Here is a 17,042-nt window from a genome sequence, read left to right as displayed (position 1 = left end):
CCCCTGCCGATGCAGGGGACGGGGGTTCGTGCCCCGGTCCGGGAAGATCCCACATGCCGCGGAGCGGCTGGGCCCGTGAGCCATGGCCGCTGAGCCTGCGCGTCTGGAGCCTGTGCTCCGCAACGGGAGAGGCCGCAACAGTGAGAGGCCCGCGTACCACAAAAATAAAAAATAATAATAAAAAAATAACAGTGGACACCGTGTTTTTAACAACTAGACATCCAGTGTGGTAGTTGTAGTTTTCTATATCACCTGACACCCAGGTTCTCACAGTAGACATTTTTCTAAAGCCAATACTTTATCCAACTGATGCTGAACACTGTTAATGTTCACCACAGAATGTTCTGGACAGTGGGTTACTCAATGGTCTATGTAAACAGTAAATACACTTGTTCTTGGTAAACTGCCAAGTCCAGTGCGTCAAAGGGCAGCCATTGTCCCAACATGCTCATGTGATTCAGGGCTTGAGCCCAGCTAGAGGTTGCACTGAGACCCTGGGACATTAAAACTGAAACTGAGCCCATGCCCTCCCCATTTTGGCCTCCTTCTGCAGGGAAGGGCTGGTGGTGCCACATGGGCTTGTTCTTAGGTTCAAGCACCAAGGAAGAGGGAAGAGCTCAGGGTTCACTCTGTGTGTGTGTGTGTGTGTGTGTACTGCTCCTCACACACATTTAGGGAAACTCAGCTCCCCAGCAGGTCCTGGGGGCACAGTCAGTATGCACCTCCTCCTTGCCTGGAGCTCTCGCATGAGAGAATCAAGAACAGCATTATTAGTGCCTTAAACACCATCTGGACCAGCCACTTCATTATATAGGTTTGGAAACTGAGGCCCAGAATGGTTGCCAGGACTGCCTGTGGCCACACAGAGCACCCTTTTCAGTGGGTTGTTCAAACCCCGGCCCAGAGGCAGGCATAGGTTCACCGCCTTCCTCAGGGTCTGCCCACCTCCCAGGGGACAGTCCTCTGGCTCTTACATTGGGGCACAGGTGGTAGCATCTCTGATTCCTTCCCAGGACTCTGGGGGTTCTGGGGCAGTGAACCTGCAGGCACCCACAGGAGGTCTGTAGAAGGGAACTCCTAGGAAGGCATTGATGGGTGTCTTCCCCACGTGTACCTGCTTTCTTGGAGGGTCCCATATTTGGTAACCACTAGAGGCTCCTTGGTATGCAAGGCACCTAGGAAGAGAGAAGAAGGGTCACCCTGGACACCGAAAACACCTTGGCCCATCTGCCACAGGCACCAGCACCAGCTTGAAGCTTTTCACAATTGTGTATTTGTCTTCTTTTTCTGTGTTCCTCTTAGTATTTTTCTCTATCGTTATTTGATTTAAGATTTCAAAGTTATGTTGGTAGATGCATAAAAGTTCATGTCTGTTATATGAATACTTTCCCGTTGGTCATTTAATGTATCATTTAATGTCAATAAATGTGTCATTTATTTTGATTTCTGTTTGTCTGATATTGGTATGACTATATATCTTTCTTGTTGCTAACATCTGCCTGGCATTTTTCTGGGAAGAAATCACACACATATATGCATTCTCACACATATATCCACACTCACATTAATATTTACATGTACACGCAAATTTATACACACATGGGTATATATGAGCACAGCTCATTTACAAAAAAAAAAACATGGGGAAACACAAGAGTTAAATGCGTGCCCAGGGCTTCCCTGGTGGTGCAGTGTTAAGAATCCATCTGCCAATGCAAGAGACATGGGTTCGAGCCCTGGGCCGGGAAGATCCCACATGCCGTGGAGCATGCCTGGCTCCACAACCACTGAAGCCCGAGCGCCTAGAGCCCATGCTCCACAACAAGAGAAGTCACGACAATGGGAAGCCTGCGCACCTCAACGAAGGGTAGCCCCCACTCACCGCAACTAGAGAAAGCCCGCGCGCAGCAACGAAGACCCAACACAGCCAAAAATAAAGTTAAAAATTAATTAATTAATTAATCTTTAAAAAATGTGTGCCCACATGCATATAAGTATAGTTATATATAGGTTACAATGTATCCATATGTAGCATACATTCACATCTGTACACTACAAGCATACCTACACCATAGCTAGCTCTTGCAAGGGATACAAACTACACCAAGTTGAATTTAGACTCTGCCAATGGACACCTCTTGTTCTACGCCCTCACCCTGCCTCGCTCCTGTTGCTGAGGGTTGCTGAGACCTCACATTTGTTGCCCCTTCCTGAAGCACCCCTGTCCTTTCTTTCTCCTCCTCCCCATTTATCAAAACTGAATTTTTTGGGAATTCACTGGTGATCCAGTGGTTAGGACTCTGCACTCTCACTGCCGAGGGCCCGGGTTCAATCCCTGGTCAGGGAACTAAGATCTCACAAGCCACATGGAAAAAAAACAAAACAAAAAAAACACCTGAATTTTTCTGTGCCCTGGTCCCCTGGAGGCTCACTCTGGAAAGTGACAGAAGGCAAATCTGATCCAAATTTTATTGAACTTGATTGTGCATGAGAATCACCTGGGGGAATCATTGGGAAATTCAGATTCTTAGGTACCCCCTACACCCTCTGAAAGGGAATCTCAGGTTGCATCAGGAAATTAGATTTACAACCCTCTCTAGGAGACTTTGATGCAACTGCTTTTTGGAACAGCATTTGGTATTGGTGTGGTAAGAACACGCCCTCACACCCCAGCTGCAGGTGGCCAAAAATACCTCTCTGCCCACATCCCCAGGTCTCTACTGGTCTTACATAAGCAATATCCAGGCACAAAGAATTGGCTGTAATGGTGGCCCTTCAGGCATGGAGGCAGGTCAGTGGCAGCAAGGGGCCATCTCAAATCTCCTCTGTGTATGTAGCCCTTTGCAATTTACAAAGCCCTTTCACATGGTCCTCTCACATAGGCTTCTCATTTGCCCTGGGAGGAGTGGGGTGAGGCTTGGAGGCCCAGAGATGATCAGTGACCAGCCTGAGGTCTCATAGGACAGAGCCAGGAGGCCAAGGTCTATCATATTACCCAGATTTGCCCTGAATTCTGGGTCCACTTATTGAATAGCCGACGACTGTGATTGACTGAGCCTTGATTATAGCTTGGTGCTGGGCCAAACACTTATGTGCCATTTTACCTCATCCTCCTAAAACATGTATAAGGTAACTGTTACTATGTTCCCACTACACAAACATGGATGGAAGTTCAAAGAGTTATATAACTTGCCCAAAGTGACACAGAATGGCTCACATCAGAGTTCTGCTCTAAAGAGTAGTGTTTTTTGTTTTTTGTTTTTGTGGTACGTGGGCCTCTTACTCTTGTGGCCTCTCCCGTTGCGGAGCACAGGCTCCGGACGCACAGGCTCAGCGGCCATGGCTCACGGGCCCAGCCGCTCCGCGGCATGTGGGATCTTCCCAGACGGGGGCACGAACCCGCGTCCCCTGCATCGGCAGGCGGACTCTCAACCACTGTGCCACCAGGGAAGCCCAACAGTAGTGTTTTACTGTCCTCACCCCAGCCACTGGGGGCACCTAAGCACGTGACAGAGTGCTCTACACCCCTGAACAGGAGCTGAGGTGGAGTGGTCTCCATCCCAGCTCTGCTATCCAGAGGCAATATGTAAGCACTTATGAAAACAATATTCCACATTTTTAGTAGTCATAAAATGTTAATTAAAACCAGGAGTCACAATTTCCACCTAATAAATTACAAATGATGGCACCCAATTGTGGCAAAGATACAATGAAAAGGACATTCACATATACTGTTAGTGTAGGATAAATTGATACACCACCGCAGGAAAATAATTTGGCAAAATGTATAAGAGCCATAAAATGTTCACATAGTTTTCTGACTATTTTCATAAGGGGTCCCACCCTTATGAAAATAGTCAGAAATGCATTAAAAGAAAGACTTTTATGAACCATAGTCATATATGCTATCGTGAGTACGGGAAGCATTATTTGTATCTGGGGACCAGGCAACATAAATATAACTATAAACTTGTTATAAACTGTTTATGGTATGATTTTAAGTGAATAAAAGCAGAGTATAAAATTGTATGCATGCTAATATCACAACTATATACAAATATGCAATAAAAAAACTAAGAGAAAATGTGCCAAAATGCTAAAAGCGGTTTTAGCGAAGTTTCTCTCAAGTTAAAAAAATTTTTAATGCAGGGACTTCCCTGGTGGTCCAGCAGTTAAAACTCCGGTTCCACTGCAGGGGGCACAGGTTCGATCCCTGGTCGGGGAACTAAGATCATGCATGCTGCGTGATGTGGCCAAAAAAACCATTTTTTAAAATGCATTAATATGGGCAAAACTTATTTATGATAGAGGTCAGAACAGTGGTTACTTTGAGGGTATTGACTGGGAAGGGGCATGTCGGGTGCTGGAAATGTTCTAGATCTTGATCTGGTTGGTGGTTACATGATGGTTTTACACACACACACACACACACACATACACTAATATATATATACTAATACGAATTTTATATAATATTAATTTTATAAAGAATATAAATATACAATCATAAATTATAAACATATAAAATTATGTAAATTATAAGATACATTTTATAAAAATGTAAATATAAATGTCCACACTCCCAGCTCTCTACCACCCATCCTCCCAGACGTCTAAATGTCCCTGCCCTGCTGCCCCCAGGAGAGGTTGAGCTGTTGGCCTGTCCCTCTGTGTGTGAGTATCTATGTTTGGCGCTGGGTATGTACATGCTTGCCTGTGTCTACTGGGAGCATCTACCAGTCCCTTGCCTGGTGGCTGGGTCCAGGTGTGCACGTCTGATCCTGCAGTACCCCCTGGTGCTCACACACTCACAGTGCTCACAGGACCCTTCCTGTCACCCTGCCACGGAGAGGTTCCCTGGGTCTACCAGTCCCTGCCCTGCAGGGCCTGTTCCGTCTGAGTTTGTGGGTGCCCCTGGCTTGCTCCCCTCAGCTCTGTGGCTCTGGGTCCTGGGGCAGGGCCATCGGTGGATGGAGGATGCCCTGGCCGGCAGGGGAGGGGAGTTCCGTGAGTAGTGGCCCAGGGAAAGGAGAATAGAGAGGCAAGAAGACTGGAATCCCAGGAGCACCCCTTGTCTGAGCACTCCCCCAAGCCACTGGGGCCGTGCCAGGCCATTCCCCTCCCTCCCTGTGAGGAGAAAATCCTAGAAGCTGGGGGGAGGAGGAGGAGAGGCAGGGAAAGTTGGCAGTGAGACAGGGTCTGAGGCCTCACCGGCAGGCTTGCCCAACCCCTCAGAGCCCTTTGGCAATGGTGACACCAAAGCTGGTGACGTCCCCCGCCCAACAACCCCTGCCTCCCCGTGGCTGCCAGGTGTGCTGCGCCCTCAAGCCCGCAGGAAGAGGCCTGTTTGTACATCCAGCATGGTCAAAACCGAGCCCTTGATTCCCAGCCCAGTCCTGCCGGCCTCCACGCAGCCCCGGGAAGTCTTCCTTCTCCCACCTTTGTGTCCCCTTGGATACCAGGTCTGCCTGTTGCTTCTAAATCTAGAGCCCACCAGTGCCTTCCACCTACCCGGAAGCCCCCACTGACCCCCTCCCTGCTCTCCCTGTCCGCGCTCTCACCCACAACCTCCAACCTGTTCATGTCATCCCCGGGTTACCAGTCCAGCCCACAAGGGCCCTCACAGCCTGGTCTTTGCTGGCCTCTCCAGATGTACAGAACTGTGTTTTCTCAGCACATCTCAACCTCCAGGCCTTTGTTCCTGCCGTTCCCTCTACCAGGAACACCCTTCCTCTTTGTTCCCATCCCTCGAGCCTACTCTTCTGGCCTGTGCAACTTCTGCTTGTCCTTCAGGTCTCAGTTTAGATGTCCCCCCTCCACTGTCCCAAGTCACAGCCGGTCTATGCCTCCTCACGCCTATAGCCCTTTGCGTCCCCGGTGACACACTGGGAATGGGGCCTGTTTAACCTGTCAGGCTCTCTTATCAGCTTGTGGGGGCAAGTTTCCTGGTGGAAAGAGGGGAGAAGAATAGGAGGCCTTCAAGGCCGGTATAAAGAACTTGAACTTGCCCCGGGGGTGACAGGGAGCTTTTGAGCAGAGGAATGGCACGACTCAGAACCCCTCTGGTTTATGACTCTCTTTGCTGCCCCAAATAAACTTTCTCCAAACGCAACTGGTCTCACCTGCAAGTGTTTTTCATGTAACCGTCAGCAGCCAGGAACTTAGTCAGACTGAGGAAGGGTATGTGTGGGACCAGAGTTGGCAGGATGGGATTCAGCGGGGGCAGGGGAAGTCATTGTGATATGTATTAAAATCCAGATTTCTCAAGGGAATGGTGCATTGATCCTCAAAAAAAGAAATGTGTGCCCCCCTACTCAAAAACCTCTGGCTGCTTTTTACCTGTTGTAGCCTGAGTGGGTAGACCTCGTCTACCTTGTGACAACAGCCTGACTGATGCACTAGTCCAGATGCCTCCCCCAACCTGTTCTCCTGTGTCCCGGTGGGTGCTCCGCGACCTGTGCCAAGCAGCCCAGAAGGTGATCTTCCCTAGCTGGAGCGGGAGGAAAGAGCCCAGGCAGGCCATAAAGGGGTGAGGTGCTGGCGCTGGGAAGCTTGCATCTCACGTCCAAGGGTCAGGGCTCTGGCCCTGCCGGACTCTGCTCTGCCTTGTACAAGGGCCAAGACTGGGCAGCACGGACAAAGGGACTTCCCTCAGCCCTAGTCAGAGGCCTCTGGGGCCTGAGATCTGTTCTCGGCTGGATCCCCTTATGCCTCAGGACTCCTCTGACTCCAGGTCTCTGCCGTCGGAGTCCGCCCACTCTTCTGGTCAGGGAGGACAACACCTGTGCAGAACTAAGCGGAGCTGTGGTGCCTAAAGGGCCTGGGTTCAAGTCCAGCAGTCACCGTTCTCACACTTTCTCAGTCTTTCACTCACTCACCAAGCATCCTCTGATTCCAAGTCCTGACTGATCCAACTATGGGAGATGCAGAGTGCGGTCAGGCTGATTTCCACACTCAGAGCTTCTCAGAGCAGGACAGAAACACTGACACTGACAATGCTAGCTTAGAGTGGGCTATGCTGTAATGGACACAGATAGGGCCAGGACCAGAGAAGGCAGGGAAGACTTCCTAGAGGAGGACGGTCCTCTGGGGAGCTTGAGGTATGAACTGGAACTCGCCATGAAGCAAGTGGGAAGAGGGAGAAGTTTGGGCAAAGGCCCCCTAGATGGGCAGTAGGTGATATGTCAAAGGAGTCATGGAGGGGCTGATGCTTTAAGGGACATGACCACCCATCAGCCTGGTTTGGGTTAAAGTCTCTTAGCAGGGGTGAAGGAGGCTGCCTTGTTGGGACGTGGCCACCCCTCAGGTTGGCCCCCAGCCCAGAAGACCCAGGACCTGCCTCCGAGCTCCCCCTGGGCCTTCCTGCCCTTCTGCTTCTGCTGCCACTGCCAGATCTTGGTGGGAAGTGTCTCTGCCCAGAACTGCTGTCGGGCCTTCCTTAGCTTCTGGCTGACCCGTGGCACCAGGCTGATTTCCAGGTATTGCTCTCAACAGTTGAATGGGGGCCAAGGAGGCAGCCCCTTGCCATTGGGATCCCTGGCTGGGAGGAATGAATGAAGACAAAGGTCTCCTGTATTGCTCCCTGGGAGGCAGATCTGAGTAGTCTAGGCCAAAAGCCAGGCATGCCTCTTTGCTTACTCACCCTGTCCAGGAGAAGTGGGTCCACTGGGCCATCATGGTGAGGCTCAGCTCCTGCTCCTCCCCTGTGGCTTCTGGAAAGGTTATGAGAGGGACAGACCTGGATCAAGGTCACGTGGGTCCTGGAGGAGACTCAAGGGTCCCCTCTGATGACCTGAGACCTCTGTTCCTGCATGCCCCGCCCTACCCTGGTGGAGCCGGCAGCCTAAGGATCTTGTGTCTGTTCATCCTCACCCGGCATGGAGCTCTCATCCATGAGGAAAGGACCCCCGAAGATGAAGGTCTTCTCAGCCCCATGATCAGCCCGCACCCAGGCCGGCTTGATCTTCGCAAAAGAACTGGGTCGATGCTGGAACTCATAGAAAAAGATGGAGACCCCAGAATCTGTGGAGAGATGGCTGGATGAGAAGTAGATACCCACAGCCTGATCAGGTCCTATCTTTGGTAAGCCAGGCTCATCATAACACCAATACAAGTAATAATAATGATGATGACAAAATGATGAACAGCAAGCCTTTACTGAGTGCTTGCTAGGTGTTGAGCACCATTCCATGTACTTTATGTGTCATTGTTCATTTTATCCTCATAAAAACCTATGGATTAGCTCATTACGTATTATTATTGCCATTTTACAAATGAGGAGACTGAGGCACAGAAGGGTTAGGTATCTGCCGGAGGTCACAAAGACAGGAACCTGGAGCTGTTCTAGGACTGTGTTAGAGATTAGCCATGAGGTTTGGAGGAAGCAAGACTTTTCTCCCAGGAGAAGGGCTGAAAGCAGAAGAAATCACTCATGAGTCAATTGAATCCCTGAGAATTGGTGATAAGTCCTGCTGGGTGACCTTTGGCAAGTCACTGCACCTCTCTGTGCCTTGGTTTTCTCCTCTGCAGAGTGCCCTGCCAGAGTCGCCTCTCATTGCTGTGACACTGCATCCCTGAGATGAAGTGGAGAGTGGGGGTAGCAGTGGAGCGTGGCACCATGTCACTTGTGATAACTCAGCTCCTGGGCCCAGGTGGGAAAGGTGGGACAGGTAGACAGGGATAGGCTTACCTTGGAGGTTTCTGGAAAAATTCAATGTTCATGACAACGTTGCTTATCAATTCCTGGAAGGCTTCTCATTTGGCTTGTCCATCTGAGCTGCTGTGTAGGTATTCATCTATAATGGTGGCATCACCTCAGTGGGCACATCCTGGGGCAAGAGGCCTGCTCAGGTCCCACAGCCACAGCAGACCCTCCCAAGAAGCTCCACACCCTCCTGCCTGGCCTGTCTCATGTTCCAGGGCTCATGTGCCAGGAGCTAGCCACTTGCTGTCCTTGGGGGTTCTAGATGGTGTCTGGGAGGGATAAGGTCAGATCTGGAGTAAAATACTAGCTCTGCAATCACTGCTTGGCTGTGTGACCTCAGACAGGTCGCTGAGCCTCTCTGAAAGGTAGCTCCTCCCTGGAAGGTTGTTTGGCAGCCTATGTGAAGTACAGCATTCTGGCCTGGAGCACGTGCTCAGTTGAAGTTAACCAGGAAGTTAGTGAGAGAACAAATCATGGGCACTCCCCATGGCTCCAGAGAGCAGTGATGAGGTTGTGTGAATGAGGAGGGCTCTGGGGGGTCTCAAAGAAGGGAAATGAACATAGATTGAGCACCTCCTGGATACCAGCTCCTTGGTAGACTCTTCAAATGCAGCATCCAGTATCCTTAAACAGCTCACATGGGTGGGATGTATCATCCCCATTTACAGGTGAAGAAATGGGCTCAGAGGGGTTAGGATAACTGTGGACAAGTAGCTAGGGTTGGGATTTGACCCCAGGTCCGCCTGGTTTCACATCTGACAATGCAATCTTAATAGCTGAAGCTCTGGGATCAGACAACTGGCTCAAGCTCTGCCTCTGCCCTTTACCCATCATGAGACCTGGAGCCTCAGTTCCCTCATCTGTAAAATAAGGATAATGAAAGTCCCTACTTCACAGGGTTGTAATGAGGATCAAAGGAGATGAATGCCTGTCCCAGTGCTCAGCACAACACAGTTCCTGGCAGAGAGTATGTGCTCATTAAGGGGCAGTCTAGGGCTTCCCTGGTGGCGCAGTGGTTGAGGGTCCGCCTGCCGATGCAGGGGACACGGGTTCGTGCCCCAGTCCGGGTAGATCCCACATGCCGCGGAGCAGCTGGGCCCGTGAGCCATGGCCTCTGAGCCTGCGCATCCGGAGCCTGCGCTCCGCAACGGGAGAGGCCACAACAGTGAGATGCCCGCGTACCGCAAAACAAACAAACAAACAAACAAAAAAACCAATTGTGTTTCTATACACTAGCAATGAACAATCTGAAGATGATATTAAGAAAACCATTCCATTTACAATAGCATCAAAAAGAATAGAATACTTAGGAATAAATTTAATAAGGGAAGTTCAAGACTGTACATTAAAAACTAGAAAACATAATTGAGAGAAATTAAAGAAGACCTAACTAAATGGAAAGATGTTCCATGTTCATGGGTTAGAAAACTTAATATTGTTAAAATGGTAATACTTCCCAAACTGATCTATACACTCAGTGTGATCCCTATAAGAATCTCAGCTGCTTTTTTTTTTTTTCCAGAAATGAACAAGCCGATCATAATTCACTTGGAAATGCAAGGGACCCAGAATAGCCAAACAATTATTATGGATTGATATGTGTCTCCACGTAAAATATATGTGGAGTCATAACCCCCAGTACCTCGGAATGTGACCTCATTTAAAGATAAGGCCGTTAGTCAAATAAAGATGATTACAGAGGTGGGCCCTAGTCTAATATGCCTGGTGTCCTTGTAAAAGGGAGAAATTTGGACACAGAGACAGATGGGTCAGAGGGAAGACAATGTGAAGCCAGAGGGAGAATGCCATCTATAAGCCAAGGAATGTGTGAGGCTACCAGAAACTAGGAAAGAGGCATGGATTCTCTCACACAGCACTCAGAAGGAACCAACCCTGCTAACACCTTGATTTCAGACTTGTAGCCTCTAGGATTGTGAGACAATTAACTTCTCTTGTTTAAGTCACCCAGACTGTGGTCCTTTGTTATGGCAACTCCGGCAAAATAATACAGCAACCCTGAAAAAGAAGAACAAAGCTGGGGAATTCACACTTCCCAATTTCAAAACTTACTACAAAACTCCAGTAATCAAGATAGTGTGGTAGTAGCATAAGGATAGACATAAAAATTAACAGAGTAGAACTGAAAGCCCAGAAACAAGCTCCTTCATTCATGACCAATTGATTTTCAGTAAGGGCACCAAGACAGTTCAATAAGTAAAGAATAGGTTTTTTTCAACAAACGATGCAGGGACAGCTGGATAACCACATGCAAAAGAATCCCTAATTCATACCATATACAAAAATTAACTTCAGATGAATGTAATTCATTCATGTAACAGTTAAAACTATAAAATTCTTAGAAGAAATCATAGAGGTAAATCTTTATGACCTTGGATTAAGCAATCATTTTTTAGATATGACACAAAAAGGCCAAGCAACAAAAGAAAAAATAAATTAAACCTCATCAAAATAAAGAATTTTTGTGTTGCAAAGGTTACTGTCAGCAAAGTGAAAAGACAACCCACAGAATGGGAAAAATAGTTGCAAATCATATATTGGATAAGAGACTTGTATCTAGAATACACGTAAATCTTTACCACTAAACAATAAAAAGGCAAATAATCCAAATGGTCAAAAGATTTCAGAAGACATTTCTCCAAAGGAGATATAAAAAGGGCCAATAAGCGCATGAAAAGATGTTCACTATTTTAGTCACTAGGGAAGTGCAACTCAAAACCACAATGAGGTACCACTTCACACCCACTGGGATGACTACCATCAAAACAAAAGATATTAACAAGAATTGGCAAGGATGTGGAGTGATTGAAATCCTCACACACTGCTGGTGGGAACGTAAAATGGTGCAGCTACTTTGGAAAACAGTTCAGCAGTTCCTGAAATGATGAAACAAAGAGTTGCTATATGACCCAGAGTTTCCATTCCTAAGTATATAACCAAGAGAAATTAAGTCATATGTTTGCACAAAAACTGGTACATAAATGTTCTTAGTAGGGGAATCCATAAGAGCCAAAAATGTGGAAACAACCCAACTGTCTATCAACTGATGGATGGATAAACAAAATGTGGTATATCCATACAGTAGGCTATTCAGCCACAGAAAGGAATGAAGTACTGGTATCTGTTACAACATACATGAACCTTGAAAACATTATATTAGATGAAAGAAGTCATACACAAAAAACCATATACTGGGATTTCCCTGGTGGTCCAGTGGGTGAGACTCCGAGCCCCCAACGCAGGGGTCCCCAGTTCCATCCCTGCTTGGGGAACTAGATTCTACATGCGTGCCACAACTAAGAGTTTGCATGCCGCAACTAAAAGATCCCGCATGCCGCAACTAAGACCTGGCACAGCCAAAATAAATAAACAATATTTAAAAACCAAACGACCCCCCCCAAAAAAACCCCAAAACCCATATATTGTATGATTCTATTCTATGAAATGTCCAGAATAGGCAAATCCATAGATTTGACAGAAAGTAGATGCGTGATTTTCAGGGGCTGGGGGTGGTGGTGCGGGGAGGGATGGGAAGTGACTGCTAATGGGCACCGGCTTGTTTCTGGGTGATGCTGATGCAAACGTTCTGGACTAAGATAGTGGTGATGGTGGCACAACTTGGTGAATATACTAAAAACCACTGAACTGTACACTTTAAAGGGGTAAATGTTATGGTATGTAAATTACATTTTTAAAAAAAAGTTGAGATTTGGGCTTCCCTGGTGGTGCAGTGGTTAAGAGTCTGCCTGCCAATGCAGGGGACACGGGTTCGACCCCTGGTCCGGGACGATCCCACATGCCGCGGAGCAACTGGGCCCGTGCGCCACAACTGCTGAGCCTGCGCTCTGGAGTCTGCGAGCCGCGGGTGCTGAAGCCCCCCGCGCCTGGAGCCCGTGCTCCGCAACAAGAGAGGCCACTGCATTGAGAGGCCTGCGCACCGCAACTAAGAGTGGCCCCTGCTCGCCGCAGCTAGAGAAAGCCCGCACACAGCCACGAAGACCCAACGCAGCCAAATATAAATAAATTTATATTTTTTAAAAAAGTTGACATTTAAAAATTGTGGTCTGCAAATGCTGGTAAAGTTGCAATGAAACTTGTAGACTCCAGGGACTTCCCTGGCGGTCCAGTGGTTAGGACTCCACGCTTCCACTGCAAGGGGCATCGGTTTGATCCCCGGCTGGGGAACTAAGATCCTGCAAGCCGTGCAGTACTTCCAAAACAAAGCAAGACACCTGTAGACTTTGCTGGTGGCAGTTTAAATCGGCAGAGCAGTTTCAGAAAGTGTTACGCCAATGGTGACACGTAAGAAATGGAGAGGTCTCCATAAGGTATATGAGTTACTTTCCATGGCTAAAGCTTTCACCATGGATATTTAGTAAACAGCTAGTTGGCTGAAAAATGTACAGTTTATGGAAATTCACATAACATACAATAAACCATTATAAAGTATACAGTTCAGTGGCACTTAGTGTGTTTGCAATTTTGTGTAACTACCACATCTCTCTAGTTACAAAACTCTTTCACTTCCCCAGCAATACACCCTGTACCCATTAAGTAGTCGCTCTCCATTCCCACCCCTACCCCCCTCACCTCACACAACAATACCCCCATCCCCTGATGACCTGATAACCATTAATCTGCTCTCTGCCTCTATGGATTTACCTATCCTGGATGTATCACATAAAAGCAATCATACGATATGTGACCTTTTGTGTCTGGCTTCTTTCACTTAGCACCATGTTTTTGAGGTTCATCTAAGTTGCAGCACATATCAGTACTTCATTCCTTTTTCATGGCCGAATAATATTTCACTGTGGCTGCACCACAATTTTTTTATCCATTCATTCATTGAAGGGCATTTGGGTTGTTTCTACCTTTTGACTATTATGAATAGTACTGCTATAAACATTTATTTATACATTTCTCTGTGGTCCTATGTTTTCATTTCTCTTGGCTGTATAGCTAGGAATGGAATTGCTGGTCATATGGTAATTCTGTGTTTAATGTTCTGAAAAACAAACAAGCTCTTTTCCACAGTGGTTGGATGATGCTGTTATAGAGCCTCAGCACCTTGGGCCTGAGCAGCTCTGCCAAGGGGCCCGAGGACTGAGGATACCCAGGGTGTATGTTGGGGGTGACTCTCAGGTAGGCCTGCTCTCTTGGAGGACCCTCAAATGACAGGGCAGAAGCAGGGCACTACCCTCCAGTGGCCCTGAGACCCGGGGTAGGGATGATGGAGGAAAGGGGGCAGGAAGACTGCTATTAACAACTCGAATCCCATTCCAAATGCAGGGAAGATGTGACTTAAGAGCCAGCCCTCCTGCACTCAAATCCTGGCTCTCCCAAGTGGCAGCTGTGTGACCTAATACAAGTTACTTCACAGCTCTGGGCCTAGTTTTGTCATCCATAAAACAGTGATGATAACAGGAACCAACCTCATAGGGTTAAAGTGAGGTTACATTGTGAAAACACGAGGCGAGAAACAGAGCCAATGGGAGCCTGTTCTTGTGTCAGGCCGGATCTCTCAGGGTGTCTGTCTCTCTGCTGGCTTGGGAGACTCCCACTCCAAGGCGGGGCAGGACTTACCTCTGGGCCTCAGTGTCAGGAACATGGCTGGCTGGGAGTGGGAGGTGGGGGGATGGGTGGAGAGTACGAGGCACTGGCAAATACTTGCTGATTCAAACGGTTGGATGTGCTGATTCAATGAGGGACAGGGTGAGGGTCATGCCTGGACTAGGTGCCAGATCCTCTCCTGGGGTTCCAGCTGGCACCTCGAGTTGGAGAGCCTGAGGATCAAACTTCTGCCAGAAATAACCAGTGCAGCTTCCTGCATCCTCTTTGGAAGGCTCCCTGGTGGGGCTGTTCCCTCTCCCATAACCTTGACACATAGGTACATTCAGGGCCTCATGAGAAAGAGAGAGACTGAGAAAGAGAGAGAGAGAGGCAGGTAACCAACCACAATGAGATGCCACTACATACCAATTAAATTAATCAAATGTAAAAGACTGATAAGACCAAGTGTTGGCAAGGGTCTGGAACAATTGGACCCCACCTATATGGCCGGTGGGCGTGCAGACATGGAACAGTCAACTTGGAAGACAGTTGGGCACCTTCTTTAAAAGTTAAGCATACACTCTCCACATGACCCTGCGATTCCACTCTTAGCTATTTACTATTTACAAAATGAAAGCATACGTCCACACAAGGACTTATCTGAAAACGTTCATAGCAACTTTATTGAAAATAGCCAAAAAATAGAAATCACTCAGATGTCCATCAATGGATGAATGGATAAAATGTGGCATGTCATATATGGAATACTATTCAGCAAGAAAAGAGAACTACTAGTTGAATCTCAAAAACATCATGCTAAGAGACAGAAGCTGGTAAAAGAATGATTTCACTTCTATGACATTTTAGAAAAGGCAAACTATAGCAACAGAAAGCGATTTAGTGGTTGTGAGGGACCAGGGTCAGGGCAGTGCAAAGTGGCGTAAAGGAACTTTTTTTTTTTTAAGATTTTTTTTTTGATGTGGATCATTTTTAAAGTCTTTATTGAATTTGTTACAATATTGCCTCTAGTTTATGTTTTGGCTTTTTGGCCACGAGGCATGTGGGATCCCAGCTCCCTGACCAGGGATCAAACCCGCACCCCCCGCATTAGAAGGTGAAGTCCTAACAACTGGACCACTAGGGAAGTCCCTAAAGGAACTTTTCTGAGCAATGGATGCATCCTAAAACTTGATGTGATGGTGGTTGTATGTCTTATACATTTATCCCAATTTATCAAACTGTACACCTAAAATGGGTGAATTTGATTGTATGTAAATTATTCCACAATAAAGCTGTTAAAAAAAATAAGATTAACTAAAACTAGTCCTAAAAACTAGTTCTGGGAATCCACTTTTGGGAAGTATACTGTGCATATGCAGGACTGAAAAACAGAGGCATGCATGCCATAGGTGCTCAATAAATGCTTTCAGGATGCGGGGGTGGCGGAAGCATTAGCACCAGGCAGTGTTCTTTAGAAGGAAAGCTCCTTCCGGCTCCAGAGTTGGTCATCTCAAGCTTAAGGTTATGCTTGTCTGCCATCTGGTGGCCATAGTTGGCAATGCAGGAATCTCCAGCCTTCAAGCCCAACTTCAGGAGGCTCTATGGTGGGGCAGAAAGAAGGGGGACCTTCCTCCTGGGAAACCTGGTGCCCAGAGGGTCAGAGATAGGGAGTCCTGGATCTATGAGAAGAGGGATACAGCTTCTTAATAATAGAGAGAAAGTGCTTTGGTGGCACAAACAGGCAGCGTGAACATAATTGGTACCTCTGCATGTTGAGATAAAATGTAAGATAGGGTTTTTATGTGGGCTGGAGATGGTGCAGGGGGAATAAAAGTTTGGGGAAAACAATGAGATAAGTAGGAAAACTAATCACGTGGATACCCACAGTGAATTGGTGAGTTGGGCGATGCTCAGCAGAGGGGGTAGGGGAGGGGGGCAGGGTAGCAAGGGGAATTCTAAAAGGCAAGAGGAGACCTCCCTGGATGAAGAGGCCCTTGGGAGCCAGCCGACAGGAGTCTCTTCCCCTAGATATGCCTGGATCTTCTGACCCCTCAATCCTACTTCCAGGAAACATCCCACAGATAAACATCTTCATGGATGTGCTACAGTCATGTAAAGCTTGGGCCCTACAGTGTCTGTAGAACCACTGAGAATGAAGACAAACTTCCGGAGGCAGTGACTGAGGAACCTGCCTGCTTCTCCTGGCCAGTGGGCAGCTGGTCCAGGCTCCAGGGACCCATGGACAAGCCCACTCTGAGTTCCTACAAAAAATGGGGTCAGTTACCTCCGTGGGACACTGATAAGTGAATGAGTAGGTTGTTTAAATGTCAATGATAGACGACACTTAATCTAGGGGACAATGAGTGGGGACAGGGACACTTACATTCTTAGTAGTTGGGAGCCTCAGTGGGGCTGAGATCTCAGAGCTCCCAGGCTCCTGGTATCCAGGCTTCCTATTGGCCATTTACAGATGGAAAGCATGGGGGCCTTGCTGAGAGCCAAGTGTGGGCGACATGCCCCAAAGCACCTTCCTTCAGAGGGAGAGGAGAAAGAGGGTGGGGCGGGAGTGGAGGTGAGGAAGGGAGGATGGGGCCCAGGGCCCAGTGGGGTGTTGAGGAAGGTAAACTTCCATTGGGGTTTGCTCATCCAGCTTCCTGGGAGGGTTTATGGATTGTGTCTAACAAGAGAGGACCCATGGCAGGCTTGGGAGCTAACATCATGCAGTAGGTTCTTCAATGTTTGCTGGATGGATGGATGGGTAGACAAA

General features: G+C 47.8%; 1 protein-coding gene across 1 annotated transcript in view; it reads right to left on the bottom strand.

Moving 5' to 3' along the window:
* Nucleotides 1-16,515, bottom strand: part of LOC111179714 (carboxylesterase 3) — a 35,311-nt gene extending 18,796 nt beyond the window's left edge. The window contains 7 exon segments of the mRNA XM_089902479.1: nucleotides 975-1,175; nucleotides 7,643-7,712; nucleotides 7,873-8,022; nucleotides 8,690-8,715; nucleotides 8,717-8,807; nucleotides 8,810-8,828; nucleotides 16,468-16,515. Of these exon segments, the coding sequence (XP_089758605.1) occupies nucleotides 975-1,175; nucleotides 7,643-7,712; nucleotides 7,873-8,022; nucleotides 8,690-8,715; nucleotides 8,717-8,807; nucleotides 8,810-8,828; nucleotides 16,468-16,515 (605 nt within the window).
* Nucleotides 16,516-17,042: the final 527 nt, after the last annotated feature.

This window comes from Delphinapterus leucas, chromosome 20 (genome assembly GCF_059928025.1).
Source record: "Delphinapterus leucas isolate spDelLeu-1000000601 "Yukka" chromosome 20, BTC_Dleu_Yukka2, whole genome shotgun sequence".
Classification (NCBI taxonomy): Eukaryota; Metazoa; Chordata; class Mammalia; order Artiodactyla; family Monodontidae; genus Delphinapterus; species Delphinapterus leucas.
The sequence above is the reverse complement of the archived record's forward strand: the minus strand, read 5'-3'. Positions and strand labels throughout refer to the sequence as shown.